Genomic DNA, 18,763 nt, shown 5'->3' with positions numbered 1-18,763 from the left:
TAGGCTTTTTCTTTGCCAAAACCATCCATTCAGACAGGGAATTCCAGAATTTTAGAAAGTTAACCAATACCACTAAAGGCTTTAAAAAAAAATTACCACAAAGATTGCATTGTCCAAATCATTTGGAAATTTATGTAGTGATACTTGCCCCAAATGTACCACCTCTGTCAAAGCTTAAATTTACCCAAGAGGTCAGTGTCTCCCCACATGGGAACATAGCAGTTTTGAAGCTGTTTCATGTCTCTGTTTTGTGAGGATAATTAGATGACTGCTGTAGTTTCTTTAATTTTGTTTCTTGCATCTTGGATCCAAATCTTGTGTACTCCAAGATTCTCGCATTGTGTATCCCCAGTCATTCGTGTGATGAATATGGTCTTCATTTTGCCTCCAATTACAAATGTGGGATTGGATTACTGTCTTTGCAATTGTTTTGGGTTTTAAATCTAATTTTAGAAAGTAATCTATTTGTATTGAAGTCGATAAGATTGATGAAAGCTCATTAATATTTAACTGAAGTTGATAGAAACCATAATTGTCCATATTTAATGATATCTCTCAGTATGATAAATTACCTTCATTTTCCTGTCTGTAAATTCCAGTAAAATTAACTGATACATTTAATGATTTTGTATTAGTTGCTTTTAACAATGAATTTTCTGTCTGATTTTAAGAGTTAATTGCATTACTCAAATTGGCACTGACAAATTATTCACCAGGGCTTCACGACTTGGAATAAACGGGACTTCAACCAGTTTATCAAAGCCAATGAGAAATACGGTCGGGATGACATTGATAATATTGCTCGGGAAGTTGAAGGAAAGACTCCTGAAGAGGTCATTGAGTACTCGGGTAAATGTCTTATTTATTACAGAATCTGTATACTTTGAACTGTGGAGCATGAATACAAATGAATGTCTGACCAGAACAGAATCTTGTAAGGAAATTACTTGTATATTTTTCCATTTGCTTTCCCTTGTGTATTTTAGTTTTCTTCCAATTTAAAATGCACTTAGAAACATAGAAAGTAGATGTAGGAGTAGGCCATTTGGCCCTTCAAGCCTACACCGCCATTCATTATGATCATGGCTGATCAGTACTTGATTCCTGCCTTCACAAGGGCCAAATCTAACCTACACTTAAATATTGACAGGGAACTGGCCTCAACTACTTCCTGTGGCAAAGAATTCCACACATTTACCACTCTCTGAGAGAAGAAATTTTTCCTCATCTCAGTCCTAAAAAAAATTCCCCCTTATCCTTAAACTATGGACCCTGGTTCTGGTTTTTCCCAGCATTGGAAACAACCTTCCTGCATCTAGTCTGTCTAAACCCTTAAGAATTTTATAAGTTTCTATAAGATCCCCCTCAATCTTCTAAATTCCAGAGAATACTAGCCTAGTCTATCCAGCCTTTCTTCCATATGCGAGCCCCTCCATCCCCGGTATCAGCCTAGTGAACCTTCTCTGCACCCCCTCCAAGACAAAGATATCCTTCCTCAGATAAGGCGACCAAAACTGCACACAGTACTCCAGGTGTGGTCTTACCAAAGCCCTGTACAGCTGCAGCAGGATCTCCTGACTCCTGGACTCAAATCCTCTCGCTATGAACGCCAACATACCATTCGCCCTCCTCACTGCCTGCTGCATCTGCACGCCCACTTTCAATGACTGATGCACAGCAACACCCAAGTCTCTCTGCGTCTCCCCTTTTTCTAAACAGAGAACATTAAATAATAATCCTCTTTCCTGTTCTTGCCTCCAAAGTGGATAACCTTGCATTTATCCACATTATATCGCCTCAAACCGTACATCTTGGCGCCTCACAGTTCGGCGGGCAGCAACCTCCTTTGAAGAAGACCGCAGAGCCCACCTCACTGACAAAAGACAAAGGAGGAAAAACCCAACACCCAACCCCAACCAACCAATTTTCCCCTGCAACCGCTGCAACCGTGTCTGCCTGTCCCGCATCGGACTTGTCAGCCACAAACGAGCCTGCAGCTGACGTGGACATTTACCCCGTCCATAAATCTTCGTCCGCGAAGCCAAACCAAAGGGGGGGGAAAAAAGACTGCATCTCCCACGTCCTGGCCAACTTGCCTAACTTATCCAAATCACCCTGCACTCTTCTAGCATCCTCCACATACCTAACCCTGTCACCCAACTTTGTATCGTCTGCAAATTTCGAGGATACTGCTATGTATTCCCACATCTAAGTCGTTGATATATATCGTAAACAACTGCGGCCCCAGCACTGAGCCCTGCGGTACCCCTCGAATCACTGGCTGCCATTCTGAAAAGAATCCATTTATTCCTACTCTTTGCTTCCTGTCCCTCAACCAATTCTCTATCCACCTTAATACCATACCTCCTATATCATGCTCTTTAAGTTTATGCGCTAGTCTTCTGTGTGGAACCTTATCAAACACCTTACTAAAGTCCAGATATACCACATCCACTAGTTCTCCCCTATCGACTCTACTGGTTACATCCTCAAAAAACTATTAGATTCGTCAGACATAATTTCCCCTTCACAAAACCCTGCTGACTCTGTGCGATGATACCACTTCTTTCCAAATATACTGCAAAATACTTCCCCACTACCGATGTCAGGCTAACTGGTCTGTCGTTTCCCGATTTTAATTTTAATTTTTATTTATTTATTTATTTTCTCTCCTCTCTGTCTCCCTTCTTAAAGAGTGGAGTTACGTTGGCCACCCTCCAATCCTCAGGAACTAATCCAGTATCCAAAGAGGTTTGAAACATTGTCACCAATGCATCCACTATTTCCTGGCCTACTTCCTTCAACACTCTCGGATGCAGACTATCCAGGCCCGGGGATTTATCTGCCTTTAATCCATTGTTTTTTTAAAAAAAATAAATTCCTAATTATAATTGGAAGCTTTGTCACCCGCCCAGAGGCCTTCCTTCCCAGTGAATAAAAGCAAGGAAAAAGTAATTTAGGATCACCAAATTATCCAAAAATGTATCTCAATTGCAAAGAAGAGGAGAGTGATCGAGTTTGAGAGCAAGGAGAATGAAACTTTAAGCAGCAAATCATCCTTGTGATATTAAATATGCAGGTTGTTTCAGAGATTTGGTTCAACATTGATTGTCTATTACAGCTGTTTTCTGGGAGCGTTGTAATGAATTGCAGGACATTGAGAAGATCATGGCCCAGATTGAACGTGGAGAGTCAAGGATTCAACGACGGATCAGTATTAAGAAGGCCCTTGATGCAAAGGTGATTTATTATTTTTCGTTCAGTGCCAGTCTTCAAGTCAGACACATATTTGAGAATATGAAATGCAGAGCCTTTGGCCAATTCACACTGTTACGAGCCCAGAGGACCCCAAAACCCAGCAGCAATAGATAGATATTCACCAAGACAAATGGTTACTTAAACAAAAGTTGTTTTTAATTATCTTTAAACATGAAAATAGAATCAAACTTTAACTTGTCACTATTGACTTAACTAACCTAGCTTAACCCCCTTCTCATTCTAAGCGCAAGTGTATGTAATGTGTGCGTAAGTTCAGAAAAAGTTCCTTGATTCACAGTCCAATCTCACTTCTCATTTCTCCAAGTTCACTGGTTGCAGGCAATTCTTGTACTGTGCACAGAATTTTACATTTATAAAGTTTACCAGGCTTTGGTGCTTGAAAGGTAAATGGTTACCTCTCAGGAAGGTTCTTGTTGGTTTTCAGAGAGAGATTTGTGTTCGCTGGATTCCTTTTTAATCAGCCACTTCAGTGTCTTGCTGAAGAAACTTGCCCTCTCAGGGTTCTCCAGATGATAACCTCTTTCTTTCAGGTCACTACAGAGTTCCTTCTTGTTTTTCTTATTCCAAGTGAAACATTAGACAGCCAGTTCTCTCCTCTTGCATGAACCACAAGGGCTTTGACCAGGCTGAACTAAGCACTCACAACCCGTCTTCCAAATGGGGTTTTCCAGATAGTCTGCGGCTCCAACCAATTCCTTCATCTGTTGCCTTTTCGTATACAACAATCCGTTAGTGAAGTCTCTCCGAAGCTTTTGCAAAGGCTCCTGGCGCCATTAACAGAGCTCCTGTACTTCAAATAAGATCTGTTTAAAAAAAAAAAAAAACCTGCCCCAATTTATCTCCCCAAAACATAACTATATACAATACAAACACAACACAATCTGTCACAACACTTGTTGGTGATCATAGTTAAAAGAATGTGAGTGTGAGGCTCTATCGAGAATTAGAGTTTGTCATGGAGATTAATAGTTTAACGGTACTTATGGAGGGCTATGCATTTAGACCAAGTTAACCTTGCCAGATGGACAAGATTTAATTGAAGAAGACCATTGCTTTCTTCCCATCCTGCCCTTTAAACAAAAACCTCTATTATTCTGTGAATGGTAGCTGAAGTAAAAAAATTCAACATTTTAACTTCCATTTGGCATCTTTTCCAAAGTTGGATGCTAATTTAGAGGTCCTATTGAAATATTTACAATATTCCTCAATACACAATCTAACTCTTGATATTACCTAAAAACTGACCAGTTTCTGTGCTATTGATAAGTTTGCCCCCAAGTGCGCTGTTCAAACTTGCATTTGCTTCTTACTCTGTTTCAGATGGCAAGGTATAAAGCGCCATTCCATCAACTGCGCATTCAATATGGAACCAACAAAGGAAAGAACTACACGGAGGAGGAAGACCGCTTCCTCATATGCATGCTGCACAAGATGGGCTTTGATAAAGAAAACGTGTATGAGGAACTGCGGCAGTGTGTGCGCAACGCCCCTCAATTTAGGTTCGACTGGTTTATCAAGTCCAGGACTGCCATGGTATGAAACCTATTCATTTCAAAAATGTTCAAAAGGTTTTTTGTTTAAAAAAGGAAGCTTGGGCTAAAAGTCGACGTGACCCTCTTAACGTAACCCTCCAGTGAACAGCTGAACCAGTGCTTTGAAGTGGAGTGACAGTTCAGCAGTGGGAACTTGAGAGTCCAGAGAGCCACTGAATAGGTGCTTTGAGGGGGAAGAGCTGAATTGCAGCTGGCTGTTTTGGAGGCACAGCAGTCAATAAACAGAGAGGAGGTCAGTATAGCAGAGTGGCTGTTATGGAGCATCCACTTTGTGATTGGAACAAGTCGAATTAACATCTTGCTTTTTGGGGGAGAATTACAAATTGAATGCATCAAATATGATGGTAACTGTTCATTGTGACCTTTGGTGCTAAGGAGAAAAGTCCATTATTATACACTTAATAGAAATTCATCCACAAATTCACATCAACCAGCAAATTAGAAATCAATCTTTATTCAGCTCAATTAATGTGAATAAGTTTAATATTCAGCAAAATCTGTGTGCATACGATTTACTTTAACTACAGTTGTTAATGAATTTACTGCAATTCAGAAAATGACCACTTTAATCATCATTTTAATACTCCTCAACCCATAACAGAATCCTAACATTTTTTTAATGGAAATTTCTGTGTTTTCAAGGGAGAGAAAAAGGAGTGGAGAGGGAATAAGAAGGATGGAAAATGAAGAGTGGGAAAGAGAAGGAAAAAAGAAGGATGGAGGGAGGGTGAAGGTTGGTTAGAAATAGGTGAAAGGAGGAAAAGTGAGGAGAGAGAGGAGGTGTTGAGAGACAGGATCGAGGGAATGATACCCGGGTCAGTGGCTGGGTAAATAGGAACTTTATGAAGTGTCTGACGAGATTCAGTATATCACTGAAGAAAACAATTACTGGTGTGCTGTGGAGAGCATTCTGGCTGGTTGCATCACTGTCTGGTCTGGTGGCGCCAAATCTCCGGAGGGTTGTTAATTCAGCCTGCAACATCACAGCTACCAGACTTCACCATTCTTCACTCCATGGGGCGGTGTCTTAAAAAAGCAGCCTCTAACCTCAAAGACCTCCACTACCCAGGCCATGCCCTCTTCACCCTGCTACCATTATGGAAAAAGGTGCAGGATCCTGAAGACAAGCACTCAGGTTCTTCCCCACTGCCGTCAGATTCCTGAATAATCAATGAACCAAAGACACTGCCTTTTTGTGCACTAATCCTTTTATTTTTTTATGTTATTGTCATAAGATGGTTTATAATATGAATGTTTGCACTATATGACGGTGCCACAAAACACTTTATTTTGTGATGTTCATGAGAACAAATTTTGATTCTGACACAAAGAAGCCATTTCTGGGTTTCTGATCTTGCTGAGACTGCTCTCCAATGTCACTGCTCCCTTTTCCTTCTCCTTGTTTCTATTTTTCCCCTGTATCTCTCTTCCCCTTCTCTCAACCCTTCGCTGACAATCTCTCAGTCATTTGCTCTCCTTGCTTTCTTTCTTCCCAGCCTTTTCTTGCTTTCCTCACTCTCATCACAGATTGTATGGGAGTAGAAGTTTGAGTTGGGACAACTTAGTTGGCTGTTGACAGATTCTGGTGCTAGGTTCTGCCTGTACTCCTGGGCATCAAAACTAATTGGCTACCAAGGCTGTGGGAGTTGTGGGGCATGGTACCATTGGGGAATGGGCGGGGGCATCCCAGGATTGAGTTGGGGGTTGGGGTGAGGGGGGGTGGTGAAGGTGGAAGGAGTTCTGGCAGGAGATGGAACAGGTACCCAGCAGGTAGAGATGAGGCAACGGTTGGTTGAGGTGGTGGGTATTCAACATTGGGAGTAAGGGATGAGTCCAACATTACTGTGCTGAGCCTTGGGTGGCCTTTGTAAGGCACATTGTTTAAGACTTTTTTTTATGTGCAATTAGTATTCATGATAAATTATTTTAAACAAAAATAAAGTATGATCAAGCAATTGCATTGATGGTGCGTGTTTAAAAACAATCAACTGATAACCCTTTTTAAACAAAGCAGCTTGGAAACATATATCTTAAATATATTCAATGCTTTGGGTAACCAAGTCTGACAGGCATGAAATATTTTTATTTCTCAAATCTGGCAGCAATTCAAAGGAATCTGCTCAATCCTGCCACTGAAAGCCAAAAGATGAGGAACTCAACCCAGATGGTCATAGCTAATTCTGGGAGCTGTTTGCTCCTGTACCACAAAGTAAATAATATTGGACAAAAGGCTTTGTGAAGTTTCTGACAGACTAAACAAGTGCAAAACTTTCTTCCATTAAGTGCAAATATAATGTTCCTGTTTGGTGCCAGAAACATTCCTCTCTTTACATGCACATGTGATAAACATCTGGTTCCAGCCAGCTGACTTTTAGAGACCAATCTGAGGATACTGTTAGAGAAACTTGAGATGGAGCAATTGTACTTAGGTTTGGACCACTACTGTTAAATTTGGGGCACAGCATCTGGACAGGCTGACTTTGTAATACTATTTCTCATCACATTTGGGGGTTTTCCTATCCTTTGTTTAGACATTGTAGAGTGAACTTTTGTTTCTGCTTTTCATTTTACATCAGGAACTTCAGAGGAGATGCAATACATTGATCTCACTGATAGAGAAAGAAAACTCAGATCTTGAAGAAAAGGAACGTGCTGAAAAGAAACGGCGAGGACCAAAAATGGGAACGGTATTCAAATTTCTGCTCTTTAAGAAAAACTGGATGAGTGTTTCAGGCAGCTTTGATAAGCAGTGTTTCCAGCCATCAGCTGATTTTATATGGAGGAGCCACTAGAGGGAGCTGCTTGCACACTAAACAACTTGCTTGTGGCAGGTCAAGTTTTGAATGCCATTGACACCATTGATCAATGCCTGCTTTTTCTGGCTAGGTTTTCTCTCTGGAATTGGACCTGCAATCCCAATCTAATTTCTAATGCAATACTAATCTTGCCATAATGCCATTTTTTTTTATCATTTAGAAAAGTTTTCGAATAACTTGTATTGGAAATGAGTGACTAAATTATGCTGATCCAATAAGGGATGTTTTACTGATTTGGTTATGGTGCATCAGATTTAGCCAATCATTTACTTTTTACAGGATATGGGTGTTAAAGCCTGAACCTATACCCCATCTCTCTTTGCCCTTATCAGCGTGGTGGTGCTGATGTCAGGATGGTTTGTGATGAGAGGAGCATGTAGCTGCTAGTGTCCTCATAGGCACAAAGCTCTTGTCCTTGGTGCGAGGTCACAGGTTTGTAAGGTGCTGTTGGAATAGACCAGACAAGTAGATGCACAGCAGATAGAGTGTGCCATTGGAGGAGAGAGTAAGACTATAAGCTATGCGAGCAGAAGTAGGCCATTTCGCCCATCGAGACCACTCCACTATTCTATCATGAGCTGATCCATTCTCTCACTCAGCCCCACTCCCCTACATTTCCCGTATCCTTTGATACCTCGACTATTCAGATACTTATCAATCTCTGCCTTAAATACACCCAACAACCTGGGGTCCACAACTGCCTGTGGTAGTAAATTCCAGAAGTTCGTCATCTCCGGCTAAAGAAATTACTCCACATTTCTGTTTTAAATGGGTTCCCTTCAATTGTGAAGTTGTTTCCCCTACCATGGGAAACAATTTTGCCGTATTTTTCTGTCCAGGCCTTTCAACCTTGAGGTCCCCCTCATTCTTCCAAACTCCAAGGTGTGCAGTCCAAGAGCCCTCAAACATTCCTCATATACATTCCTCATATACTAATCCCTTCATTCCAGGAATCATTTGTGTAAATTGTCTCTGAACCCTCTCCAATGCCAGCACATCCTTTCTCAAATAGGAGCCCAAAGCTGTATCCCATACTCCAAGTGAAGCCTCACCAGTGGCTTATAAAACCTCAGCATCACATCTCTGCTCTTATAACCTATTCCTTTTGATATGAATGCTAACTTGCATTTCCCTTCACAACAGACACAAACTGAGGTTAACCTTTAGGGTATCCTGCATGAGGACTCCCAAGTCCCTTCACACCTCCAAATTTTGAATTTTCTCCCCATCCAAATAATAGTCTGCCAGCTATGTTTTTCCAATCTACTTGCATGTTATAATCCCCCATGACTACCATAACATTGCCCTTCTGACTCCTTTTCTATGATAATTTATTGTCCATAATCCTGGCAATTGCTTGGAAGTCTGTATATAACTGCCAACAGTGCCCTTTTATGTTTGCCACATCACACAATGATTCTATATTCAAGATGTCGACTTTGTCCTGTCAAAATTGGTGCCGAAGCCGAGACTGGGTAGTTCATCTTTTGTTTTTTTTTAATCTGTTTCATTGTCTCAGTTGCAGAAAAATAAAGGGGCTTGTTCAGCCATTTGAGAGAGCACGTCCCTTTGCAATGTTCAGCTTCTTTTTTGTGCTTATAATTTTTTATTGATTGGTTTTGGTGGTTTCATCCCATGTGATAAAGATGCAGTGGAAGTAAATTATTGGCTCGTTATGTGAAAGTTGTGGATAAATGCTTCGGACACATTGAGCAGTGCAACTAATTCTTGCTTTGTTGGAAGCACCTTGCATTTAATTTTTCTGCTTCAGAACAATCCTATTTATGTAGCTGAAGCCTCTTCACTACAGATGATAGCCATGACACCCCAGTCTCCTTTGCTGGCCAATGCTCAGTTGCTTGTTCCCATCACATGATCAAAGTTCCTGCTGTCTAAAACGGGCAGCATCAGTGTGCACCAACTGAAGTCCTCTTGCAAGGGGACCTCTCTGCATTGTAAGGGACACAAAAACCATGATGAAATGAGTACCATCTTCTGAATGCCAGAGAAAAAGGAAATTGGCTACGACTGAATAACATTTAGTCGATGGAAATGTTCAGTTCTCTCATACAAACCAAGTTCGCGTTAATCAGCACAAAACAAATATCAAAAGCAAAGTCGCCAGTGCAGAGATGATGCGAAAGAGAATATTGATGGGGAAAAAAAACATTGGTTTGAATAGGAAACAAGGTTTTCCACTTTATGATTGCACTTTGTTGGGAAAAATCAGGAAATTTGCCATTTACAAATAAATGAGAACTTGTATTTTAAAAGATAAAAAGTGATTAAAATGATTATTAATTATTTCTGTGGTGGAATCAAGAGAAGGAAGTGCCTTCTAGACTTGAAACAAGTATCCACAATCTCATTGCAGTATTTATTCTGATTACCTGAATTATGTCTTGGAAAATGATTGAGAGATAACTTTCATGAAGCATGCTCCGGGGCTATGTGTCAGAAATCCCCTTCTCTCCTATATTTCAGATAGATTTCAGAGAGAAACAAATAGGCCAAAATATATCCTTGGCCACCAGCACTGTTTGATGTCGATTAAACTGAACTTTTATGATTTTTGGAAGTTAGAAAGCATTGGGTGAGGGCTGTAAATCCAATGTCCATGAAGAATCAGAGCTATATTGCCACCTGCAAAAATCTGAACACCTTTTTAGTGGCTGTCACTTCTTGGAGCCAACGATGCAGTAACACTGCTCTCTGGTTCTACAGTAACAGAGGTGTTGTGACAAGGAGGATTCCTGCTGTTCATTTGTAATACCTTTAATGAATAAATCTTTAATGGTGCTAATTCTACTTCCTCACACCATCTGGTTCAGTAATACATCCCATCTGGCTTCTACTCACATTTTGGTAGAAGAGATGAGTAAAGGCAAATTTAAAAAATGGTAATTTTTAAAGCACCAATTTCCTTCATTTCATCGAACCATAGAACAAACCATTCACGGAGCAGAAACAGGCCATGTTGGCCTTTCGAGTCCGCACCGGTTCACTGATTTTGTGCGCCCTCTTTAGGCGTTGGTCCCGGTAGATCTTCATTCAATAACGATGGGCGAATTCAATGCAGGTTGGCCCTACTAATTTGTGCTGAATTTTTTTTTGCCTCGTCCCACTGACCTGCTCCCATCCATGTACCTGTCCAAATAGTTCTTAAATGTTAAAATTGAGCCCCTTTCACCACTTCAGCTGGCAGCTCATTCCACACTCCCACCACTCCTGTGGAAGAAGTTGCCCCTCATGTTCCCTCCAAACTTTTCCCCTTTCACTCTTAGCCCATGTCCTCTGGTTTGTATCTCACCTACCCTTGGTGGAAAAAGCCAATCAAAATTTTCTATGTTTATCCCCCTTATAATTTTAAAAAGCTCTATCAAATCTCCGCTCATTCTTCTACGCTCCAGGGAATAAAGTCCTAACCTGTTTAACTTTTTCCCTGTAACTTAGTTCCTGAAGTCTGTGCAACATCCTAGTAATCTTCTCTGCACTCTTTGCATCTTATTGATATCTTTCCTGGAGATAGGTGACCAAAACCGCACACATTACAGTACTCCAAATTTGGCCTTACCAATGTCTTGCGCAACTTTAACATAACGTCCCCACTCCTATATTCAATACTTTTATGAAGGCCAATATGCCCAAAGCTCTCTTTACAATCCTATCCACTTGTGATGCCTCTTTTAGGGAATTATGTATCTGTATTTCCAGATCCCTCTGTCTACCACACTCCTCAGTCCCCGACCATTTACTGTGTATGTCTTTTATTGGTTTGTCCTTCCAAAATGCAACACCTCACGCTTATCTGCATTAAATTCTATGAGCCATTTTTTTCAGCTGGTCCAGGTTCCTCTGCAAGCTTTTAAAACCTTCTTTGCTGTCCACAAAGCCTCCAATCATAGTGTGATCTACAAACTTGCTGATCCAATTTACCACATTATCATCCAGATCATTGATCTAGATGACAAACAACAATGTTCCCAGTACCAATCCCTGAGGCACACCACTAGTCACAGGCCTCCAGTCTGAGAAGCAATTATCCACACTACTTCTCCCGTCCAGCTATCGTTGAATCCAGTTCACTACTTCACCATGAATACCTAGCATCTGAACTTTCTGACTAACCTACCATGTGGGACCTTGTCAAAGGCCTTACTATAGACCATGTGGACAACATACATAGTCTTTCCTTCATCAACTTTCCTGGTAATCTCCTTTAAAAACTCTATAAGATTGGTTAAACATGACCTTCCACTCACAAAGCCATATTGACTATCCAAATAATTGTACATCTGATCTCTTAGAACACCTTCCAATAATTTACCTACTACTGACATCAGACTCACCAGCCTATAATTTCCAGGGTTACTAATTATTTCTGACAGAGCTGCTGCAATTTCAACACTAACCTTCCTCAAGATCTAAGGGAATATCTTGTCAGGCCCTGGGGATTTATCCACCATTATTTGCTTTCAGACAGCAAGCACTTTATCCTCTTTAATCTGTATAGGTTCCATGACTTCACTGCTCATTTTCCTTACTTCCCATGAGTCTGTGCCCATTTTCTGAGAGAATACGGATGGAAAAAAAATTGAGATCGCCCCCATTTCTTTTGGCTCCATACAAAGCTGACCACTTTGATCTTCAAGGGTACCAATTTTGTCCTTACTATCCTTTTGCTCTTAATATACCTATGCCCTTACATTTTTCCTTCACATTGTCTGGCAAAGAAACCTTGAATCTTTTAGCCTCCTAATTTCTTTCTTGAGGTTTTCCTTGCATTTTTTTATACTCCTCAAGTACCTCATTTGCTCCATGTTGCCTCTACCTGTTATAAGCCTCTCTCTTGATCTGAACCCGATCCTCAGTATCCCTCAATAACTAAAGTTCCCTATACTTGCTAATTTTGCTTTTAATCCTGACATTATTTTCCCCCCACTTTTTTTTACATTAGTTTTTGAACTTGTTAATTCTTGCGGACATGGCTTTTTCTGTTTGATGTTGTGTATGGGCCCTGAATAAAAATTTAACATAAGAGTGTTATAGCACATTTCAGGCCTCTTGGCCCACAATTTTGAGCTGACCATTTAAATGAAGATAATTTTATATTTCCTTACAAAGGAGGCATGATGAATCCATGCCATTTTGTAGGAATCCCATTTATTTCTCTGCAATCAAATATCACTCCATCCTGATTCTATGATCACCCATCTACAATGGGTGTAATTTTCAACATCTAATCAACCCACCTGCCAGAGATAAAGCTCATGGATTCACTGATAGAAAGTGTCCACAGAGACAGCATCAGACAGAGGTCAGGACTGAACACATATCTCTTTAAAAAAAAAATCTATAGAGTCAAATGTATTTTGTTCTCTTCAAACATTTCTACTTCCCTCTGTCTCCACCTACCCCCTCCCCCCAACCCCTCCACATTGTGATTTTTTTTTTGGATAACAGCCTGGCAGAAAAACTGGTAATAATTTCTTCTTCATATCTTCTTTGATCTGAGCTAAGGTCAGTTGTACAAGAACAAAACAGTGTTGATGATGAAAATCTGAAATTAGAAAAAGAAAATCTTAGAAACATATGGGAGGTGATGTAACATCTGTTGGAAATGTATTAATGTTTCAGGTTGGTGAACTTTCATTGTAATTGGGAATATTTCCAGCATTTCTGCTCTGCCCTATCCAGGAGTAGTTGCTGTTCCCAAAACTAGTCACTCAGTAGAGATCAGTGAATCTGAAACCCTTGTTAATGATTACTGCTACACTTGATAATACAGTCACTCCATGTCTGCCAAGGAACTAAGATACAGTTGTCTGGAAAATTAATCATAATTGCACACGTTTTGATGATGAAATGTACATGTATTGTTTTGCTTGTGTCTTAATACAATTATACCTAATTAATTTTAAGTCCTGCCCATCAGGAAATTGGATGGGGCTCTTCTTACCATGATTCAACTGAGTATGCCTATTTTTCTGTCATAATTAATCCTACATGTCACATTTTGCTGCACCAAGCTGTGGGGAATCTGCCCTGAAGAATTTTTAAGGATAAAGTTCCACCGATCTGGTATTGAGATCAAACAAAATACATATTTAACACACATTCAGTTTTCAATTTTGAGGTAAAGTTATTCTAATGCTTGCACGAAAGTGAAAATTTGGAAGGGTATCGTTGTTTAAACTAAGGTAAACACCCTACTCAGGTTTTTTGTTTAATTTGGTGGGAGAAATAACACAATTCCTTTAGGCCTGACAGAAGGAAGGCAAGCAGAGATCTTGCATCAGAACAAAGAACCTTTCAATCAGTTCTTTGATTGGTGTTTTTTTTACTAATGCCAACTATCTTTGTGTTATTTTAATATATTTATATTTATATATATATATATATATATATATATATAATTTTTTTTTTTAATTTGTAACCTAATTCTTTCTTTTAGGCACAGAAGAGAAAGGCAGAACCAACTCCAGAATCCTCTGGACGAAAAGATTGGAAAAAAATTAAGAATTAACTCAACTTCTTCAAAAGAAGACTGCATCTTGATTAACATTATTGTTAAGATTTTGCTTTCTCCTTTGTATATTCATTGGAAAAATGATGTTTCAAGATTTCAAAGAATTTGGAATACATTCTCCAAGTGCTTTATACTTTTGTGCGATACAGTAAATGCTTATTTCTTTCAGTCTATTTCATTCCAATATTTTATGTCCATCCTGCAGTTGTACGTACAGTGATATATTTGTATTTAATTGATTGCATGCATTTCAATATATTCGTGGTTTAAGGTAAAAGGTAGGAATCCCATATTTTGTACATGCATGGAAAAAGAAGTAAATTGAGATTGCAAGTACTCAGCATGGTTTTTGCCAGAATCTGTGAGCTGTTTTTTTTTCCAAAACAAGCACCATTTTTAAAAAAAAATAAAACAACTTGCTTCTTGGATATTTCCCATTTTTCTTTTATTGAGTAATTTTACCTGTAACTAACAAAATACTGTCTGTTGGAGAGGAAACAAAATGCATCTTAAGCAGAATCTTCCTACAGTCCATTTATTCTCCAATGCATGGTTTATTTTGGGAGATCATATTTTATATTGATTGTAGTTAACGTTTCCATTTGAAAAGTTGGTGATTTTGCTTTGTGATGTTCACCCAGCTAACAGCTCCATTTTGGCCTGGCTAACTTTCACTCTACTAAATGATTAGTATTGTGAAATTGAAAGCTATTAGAACGCTTGTGTTCATTGTTCATTGGTGTGGTCCAATACTGAAATCTCTAACAGTGCCTGTGGACCACTGACTGCCTTTTGTTTTTTTGCAGTCTTTAGAAACTTTAGAAGTATTTAATCTTGCTTTGGATCGATGTAAATCTAGATTGAAACAAGGAACAAATGATTTGGAGTACTAATGCTGGATATAGAGTCTACCTTGCAATGAATGTTCTTGCAACAAAGGTGAAGGAATGATAAATTACTTACCCCAAGCATTGAAAGTCTGTGCCATTCACCTCATTATATTGTTGATTGAATTTATCTGCCTCTATATTAGATGAAAACAATTTTGGAATGTGTCCCAGTGGAGAGCCCAGTTGCAGAGACAGTCTGGTCTTCTTGGCCATGCCGCACATTTCCTTGGATGAAGAACATAATGAAAAAACTTCTCCCTACAAAGTAGGATAGAAATTCCTCTTTGGATGTTGGTTCTTATATAGTACCACGTTTAATGTTATCTGTTCTCTCACAGTATTCAGTTCATTTGAACATTTGCCCTGTGAAAAGGGTGTTTATCATCAAGTCTAGCAACCAAAAATAAATTTATAAATTCCACAAACTGATTGAGCTTCAGTTCCAGTTTATTGGCTTGAGTGTGAACTTCAGTTTGGAATTTGGAAATTTAATAGGCCCACAAGCCTTCCAAATGCACCTATCAGGCCCACTAGCCAATGTCAGTTCATAATATAAATTTTGATCAAATGTGCTCCTGGAACTGTGATCAAGTGATGCATGGTATTTAATCACATGAAGTTTGCAGAAAAAAAATGCATTTACCTGGTGAAGCTTGGGACCTTGTGAATGTACCTTTGCTTAGTTTTATGCCTCCAGATGGTGTGTGGAATATTTTCATCATTCGGAAAGAACAGGCAAGATGGAAACAAAAATGGGGAGTGTAATTTGCACAAAGAATGCCATGTGGAATGAACGGAGGCCAACTTGATGGTAATATGTTGGGCATGATGAAGACGACTGCAACTGTTATTGTGGAAGATCCCAGTATCTGGCTTGTAGTCATGATCATGTAACTTCTTGATGTTGCCCTTGAATCACTGCCCGAATTACTTTGCATTGATTACTGTCTTCTTGTTCTTAACCTTTTTAATAGGTCCAATTTCTTTCACAACTTCTGACCCAGGTTCTTCCTGGGTTATCAACTCTAAACATTCATGAGCAATCTATGCTTGGATACAGATTGACCTGACCATGCTTCATTCAATTGGTATTATGAATTACTCAGAATGAATGGTGTTCCTCCAACTCTAATTAACCTTGTCCCTTTTCTCTTCTTCCCTAAGCACATTTTTTTTCCTTTTTTTGTCTTGTCACAGCACGGTTCAGAGAAAGTCGTACAGAGAACCATGTGCAAAGTTAACTATAGAAGAACTAGCTGTTATAATATTGCATTTAACAATATTTGTTGATATATTAGACACGTGATCCAGAAAATACTCCAGCTAAGTTATCAACAAACGTAATTGTGCAGTTGACGAGGGATATCGAAGCAAGGTACTACCACTCACTTTGATGTCTCCATGAATTGGTCTGGGTCCTTAATAGTTGCTTATTCATCTGTGGGTTTGTTTGGGGATGGTAACAATATGATTGTACTGCTCAATATAATCTATTGATAGAATGGATTACTGCCAGCATTCATTGAGGTTTGAGTTTTCGCAGGTCAAGTGCTGTTCTCCAACTGTTTTACAGGCACAGTTTCCATGAGAATAAAACACATCCAGGAAACGTGAAAGACTTTCCACCTGTCCATGAGTTCCAGTGCTAGAGAACTTCCAGTTTTTAATCCGCTAATCCCTCACATCTTACCCATTACACAATTCCTCACGATATGGGTTAAATTAGAGGAGCCTTTTTGTTTCTCACAAACACTATTGAACATAAATATCTAAACATTTTTGGACAGTGATTATATCGATGGCCATTTTGTAATTAATGGGGTGAAATACAGAATATTTGCATGATTATGTAGAAGTGAAAAGCTGTTCCCAATTTATAAGTGGAAATTGTTGCAGATTTCCAATATCCTTTGTAAACATTAAATTTTAATCTTCGAACTAAAATATTGGTGCAATAGTATTTTTGGTACATCCAATTAAATTTAGTCCTCAATTGAAAATTTATGCCAAGAAATGTGAATTTGAAAGAATTCAGGCAGCAAATTCTTAAGAAGCTGCAAGTGAATGAATAGAATGTTTAGTTTTACCAAATCTATAATATCAATCTCAGTCCTGTTCAATATTTAATTGTAAATTGCATAGGGAATCTGCAAGTGATTATAAACCCATGTTTTATAGCCCACTGATGTATATAAATCATACTATAGGTGTTTGGGTAACTAATTATGATATTTCTTTTTCAAGCAATGAAACCAGTACATATTGAACCTTGAATTGCATAAGATATTAATAATGCAGTGTGGAGACACTCAAATGAAACTGAGAAATGTAAGAAACCAATAAAGCTATTTTTAAAATTATGATTAAACTTATCTCAACTTGGAACATGATAATTCCAACCTGCTGATTGCATGGTGGGCAGAACTGAAACTGGAAATAAAGTTGAAGGTGAGAAGTATTTGGGCTATTTTATATTTCTTTAAATTTGCATTTTAAAGCTTTGAAATTTAGTGATTAACAAAAGCGCATTAGGCTATCACTGAGCCCCCCCAACCCCCAAAATAGCAGAGGTGATTGACCACTTGATTTCTTGTTGATGAAATCTCCAACCTACTCCAGACCCACAATTCATTGTGTTCTTTTCAGTTCTCTAGTCCTGGCAATCTGTGCACTGTGGATTTTAATTGTTCTAAAAACATTCCCTATTTTAGCTGCCAAGGGCCTTGGGTCTTCAATGTTCTCTCTTGAACTCTTTCAATCTGCATTTTGCTTCTCTTTAAGATGTTCATAATCTCGGTAATGAAACTTTTGTTAATGATCCAGAAAGCTTGGTGAACTGCTTCAGTTATGAAAGAGAGAGTCTTAAGTTCTCTCCATAAGTGGAGGTTGATATTGTATAATCTGCAGTTTCAAGAGCACCGTGAAAGGAGCCACAGATAGGTTTCTGCTTTCATGTTTCACTGATTTTTTTTTTCTTTCTTGCTCTCTGCTAACATTGTAATCCATCAGCCTGGTTTATTCACATCTTTAACAGCTCTTGAATGCAACCACCCACAAATAACTCTCAAATTGTGGTCAACAATATACTCATTTAAAACTTGTGTTCATTCATTTCAAGCCAGCTTAAATTTGATTGCCATTTTTTTTTTGCCCAAGAGGATCAAGGCATTTACTTCATGTCAAACTTCATGGCCCCTCTGAATCTCATGATTTACCTCATCAGTTTGGATTGCATTTGAATGTGTGTACTGGAATGACCCTCTCCCTTCCAAAAATACAACTTTAATCTCGGTCCAAATCCAAAATACAAAATATTTACCAAGTGTCTTCCAGCCTCCCATCTACTGTTGATCCCAAAACATTTAATTGTATTATAAAAAAAGCAGAAAATTGGAAACAGCCCACAACTCAGGCAGCATCAGTATGGAGAGGAATGAGTTTTAAGTTGTTTACCTTCATTGGAATTGCATTTTGAAATTAGATATTCAACATTACATCATGTTCTTGCTAACTTAGCCATAGTTTGTCTGCCTTCCACTGGAAATGCTGATCCTCTCAGTAAGGTCGCAGCATTTGAGAATTGGCTGTTCTGATTCTTCTGCCTGCATTTCCCTTGTATATATTCTTTCTTACCTCTTCATTCTATTTTGTTTTCCAGTGAACATTTTTTATTCCAATACAAATATTTAAACTATG

The 18,763-nt window shown here is 38.9% G+C and overlaps 1 protein-coding gene across 2 annotated transcripts in view; it reads left to right on the top strand.

The window, feature by feature from the left end:
• The window catches only part of smarca1 (SNF2 related chromatin remodeling ATPase 1), a 76,651-nt gene extending 59,126 nt beyond the window's left edge, over positions 1-17,525 (top strand). For both annotated transcript variants that reach the window (XM_069892942.1, XM_069892941.1), the window contains 5 exons: positions 717-849; positions 3,122-3,240; positions 4,600-4,812; positions 7,409-7,519; positions 14,103-17,525. In XM_069892942.1, the coding sequence (XP_069749043.1) occupies positions 717-849; positions 3,122-3,240; positions 4,600-4,812; positions 7,409-7,519; positions 14,103-14,174 (648 nt within the window). In that variant the 3' untranslated portion in view covers positions 14,175-17,525. The remainder of the gene's footprint in view (positions 1-716; positions 850-3,121; positions 3,241-4,599; positions 4,813-7,408; positions 7,520-14,102) is intronic.
• The last annotated feature ends 1,238 nt before the right edge of the window (positions 17,526-18,763 follow it).

The sequence above is a fragment of the Narcine bancroftii genome, chromosome 8, assembly GCF_036971445.1.
Source record: "Narcine bancroftii isolate sNarBan1 chromosome 8, sNarBan1.hap1, whole genome shotgun sequence".
NCBI classification, from domain to species: domain Eukaryota; kingdom Metazoa; phylum Chordata; class Chondrichthyes; order Torpediniformes; family Narcinidae; genus Narcine; species Narcine bancroftii.
Note: the sequence above shows the minus strand (reverse complement) of the source record. Positions and strands in the feature narration are given on the sequence as shown.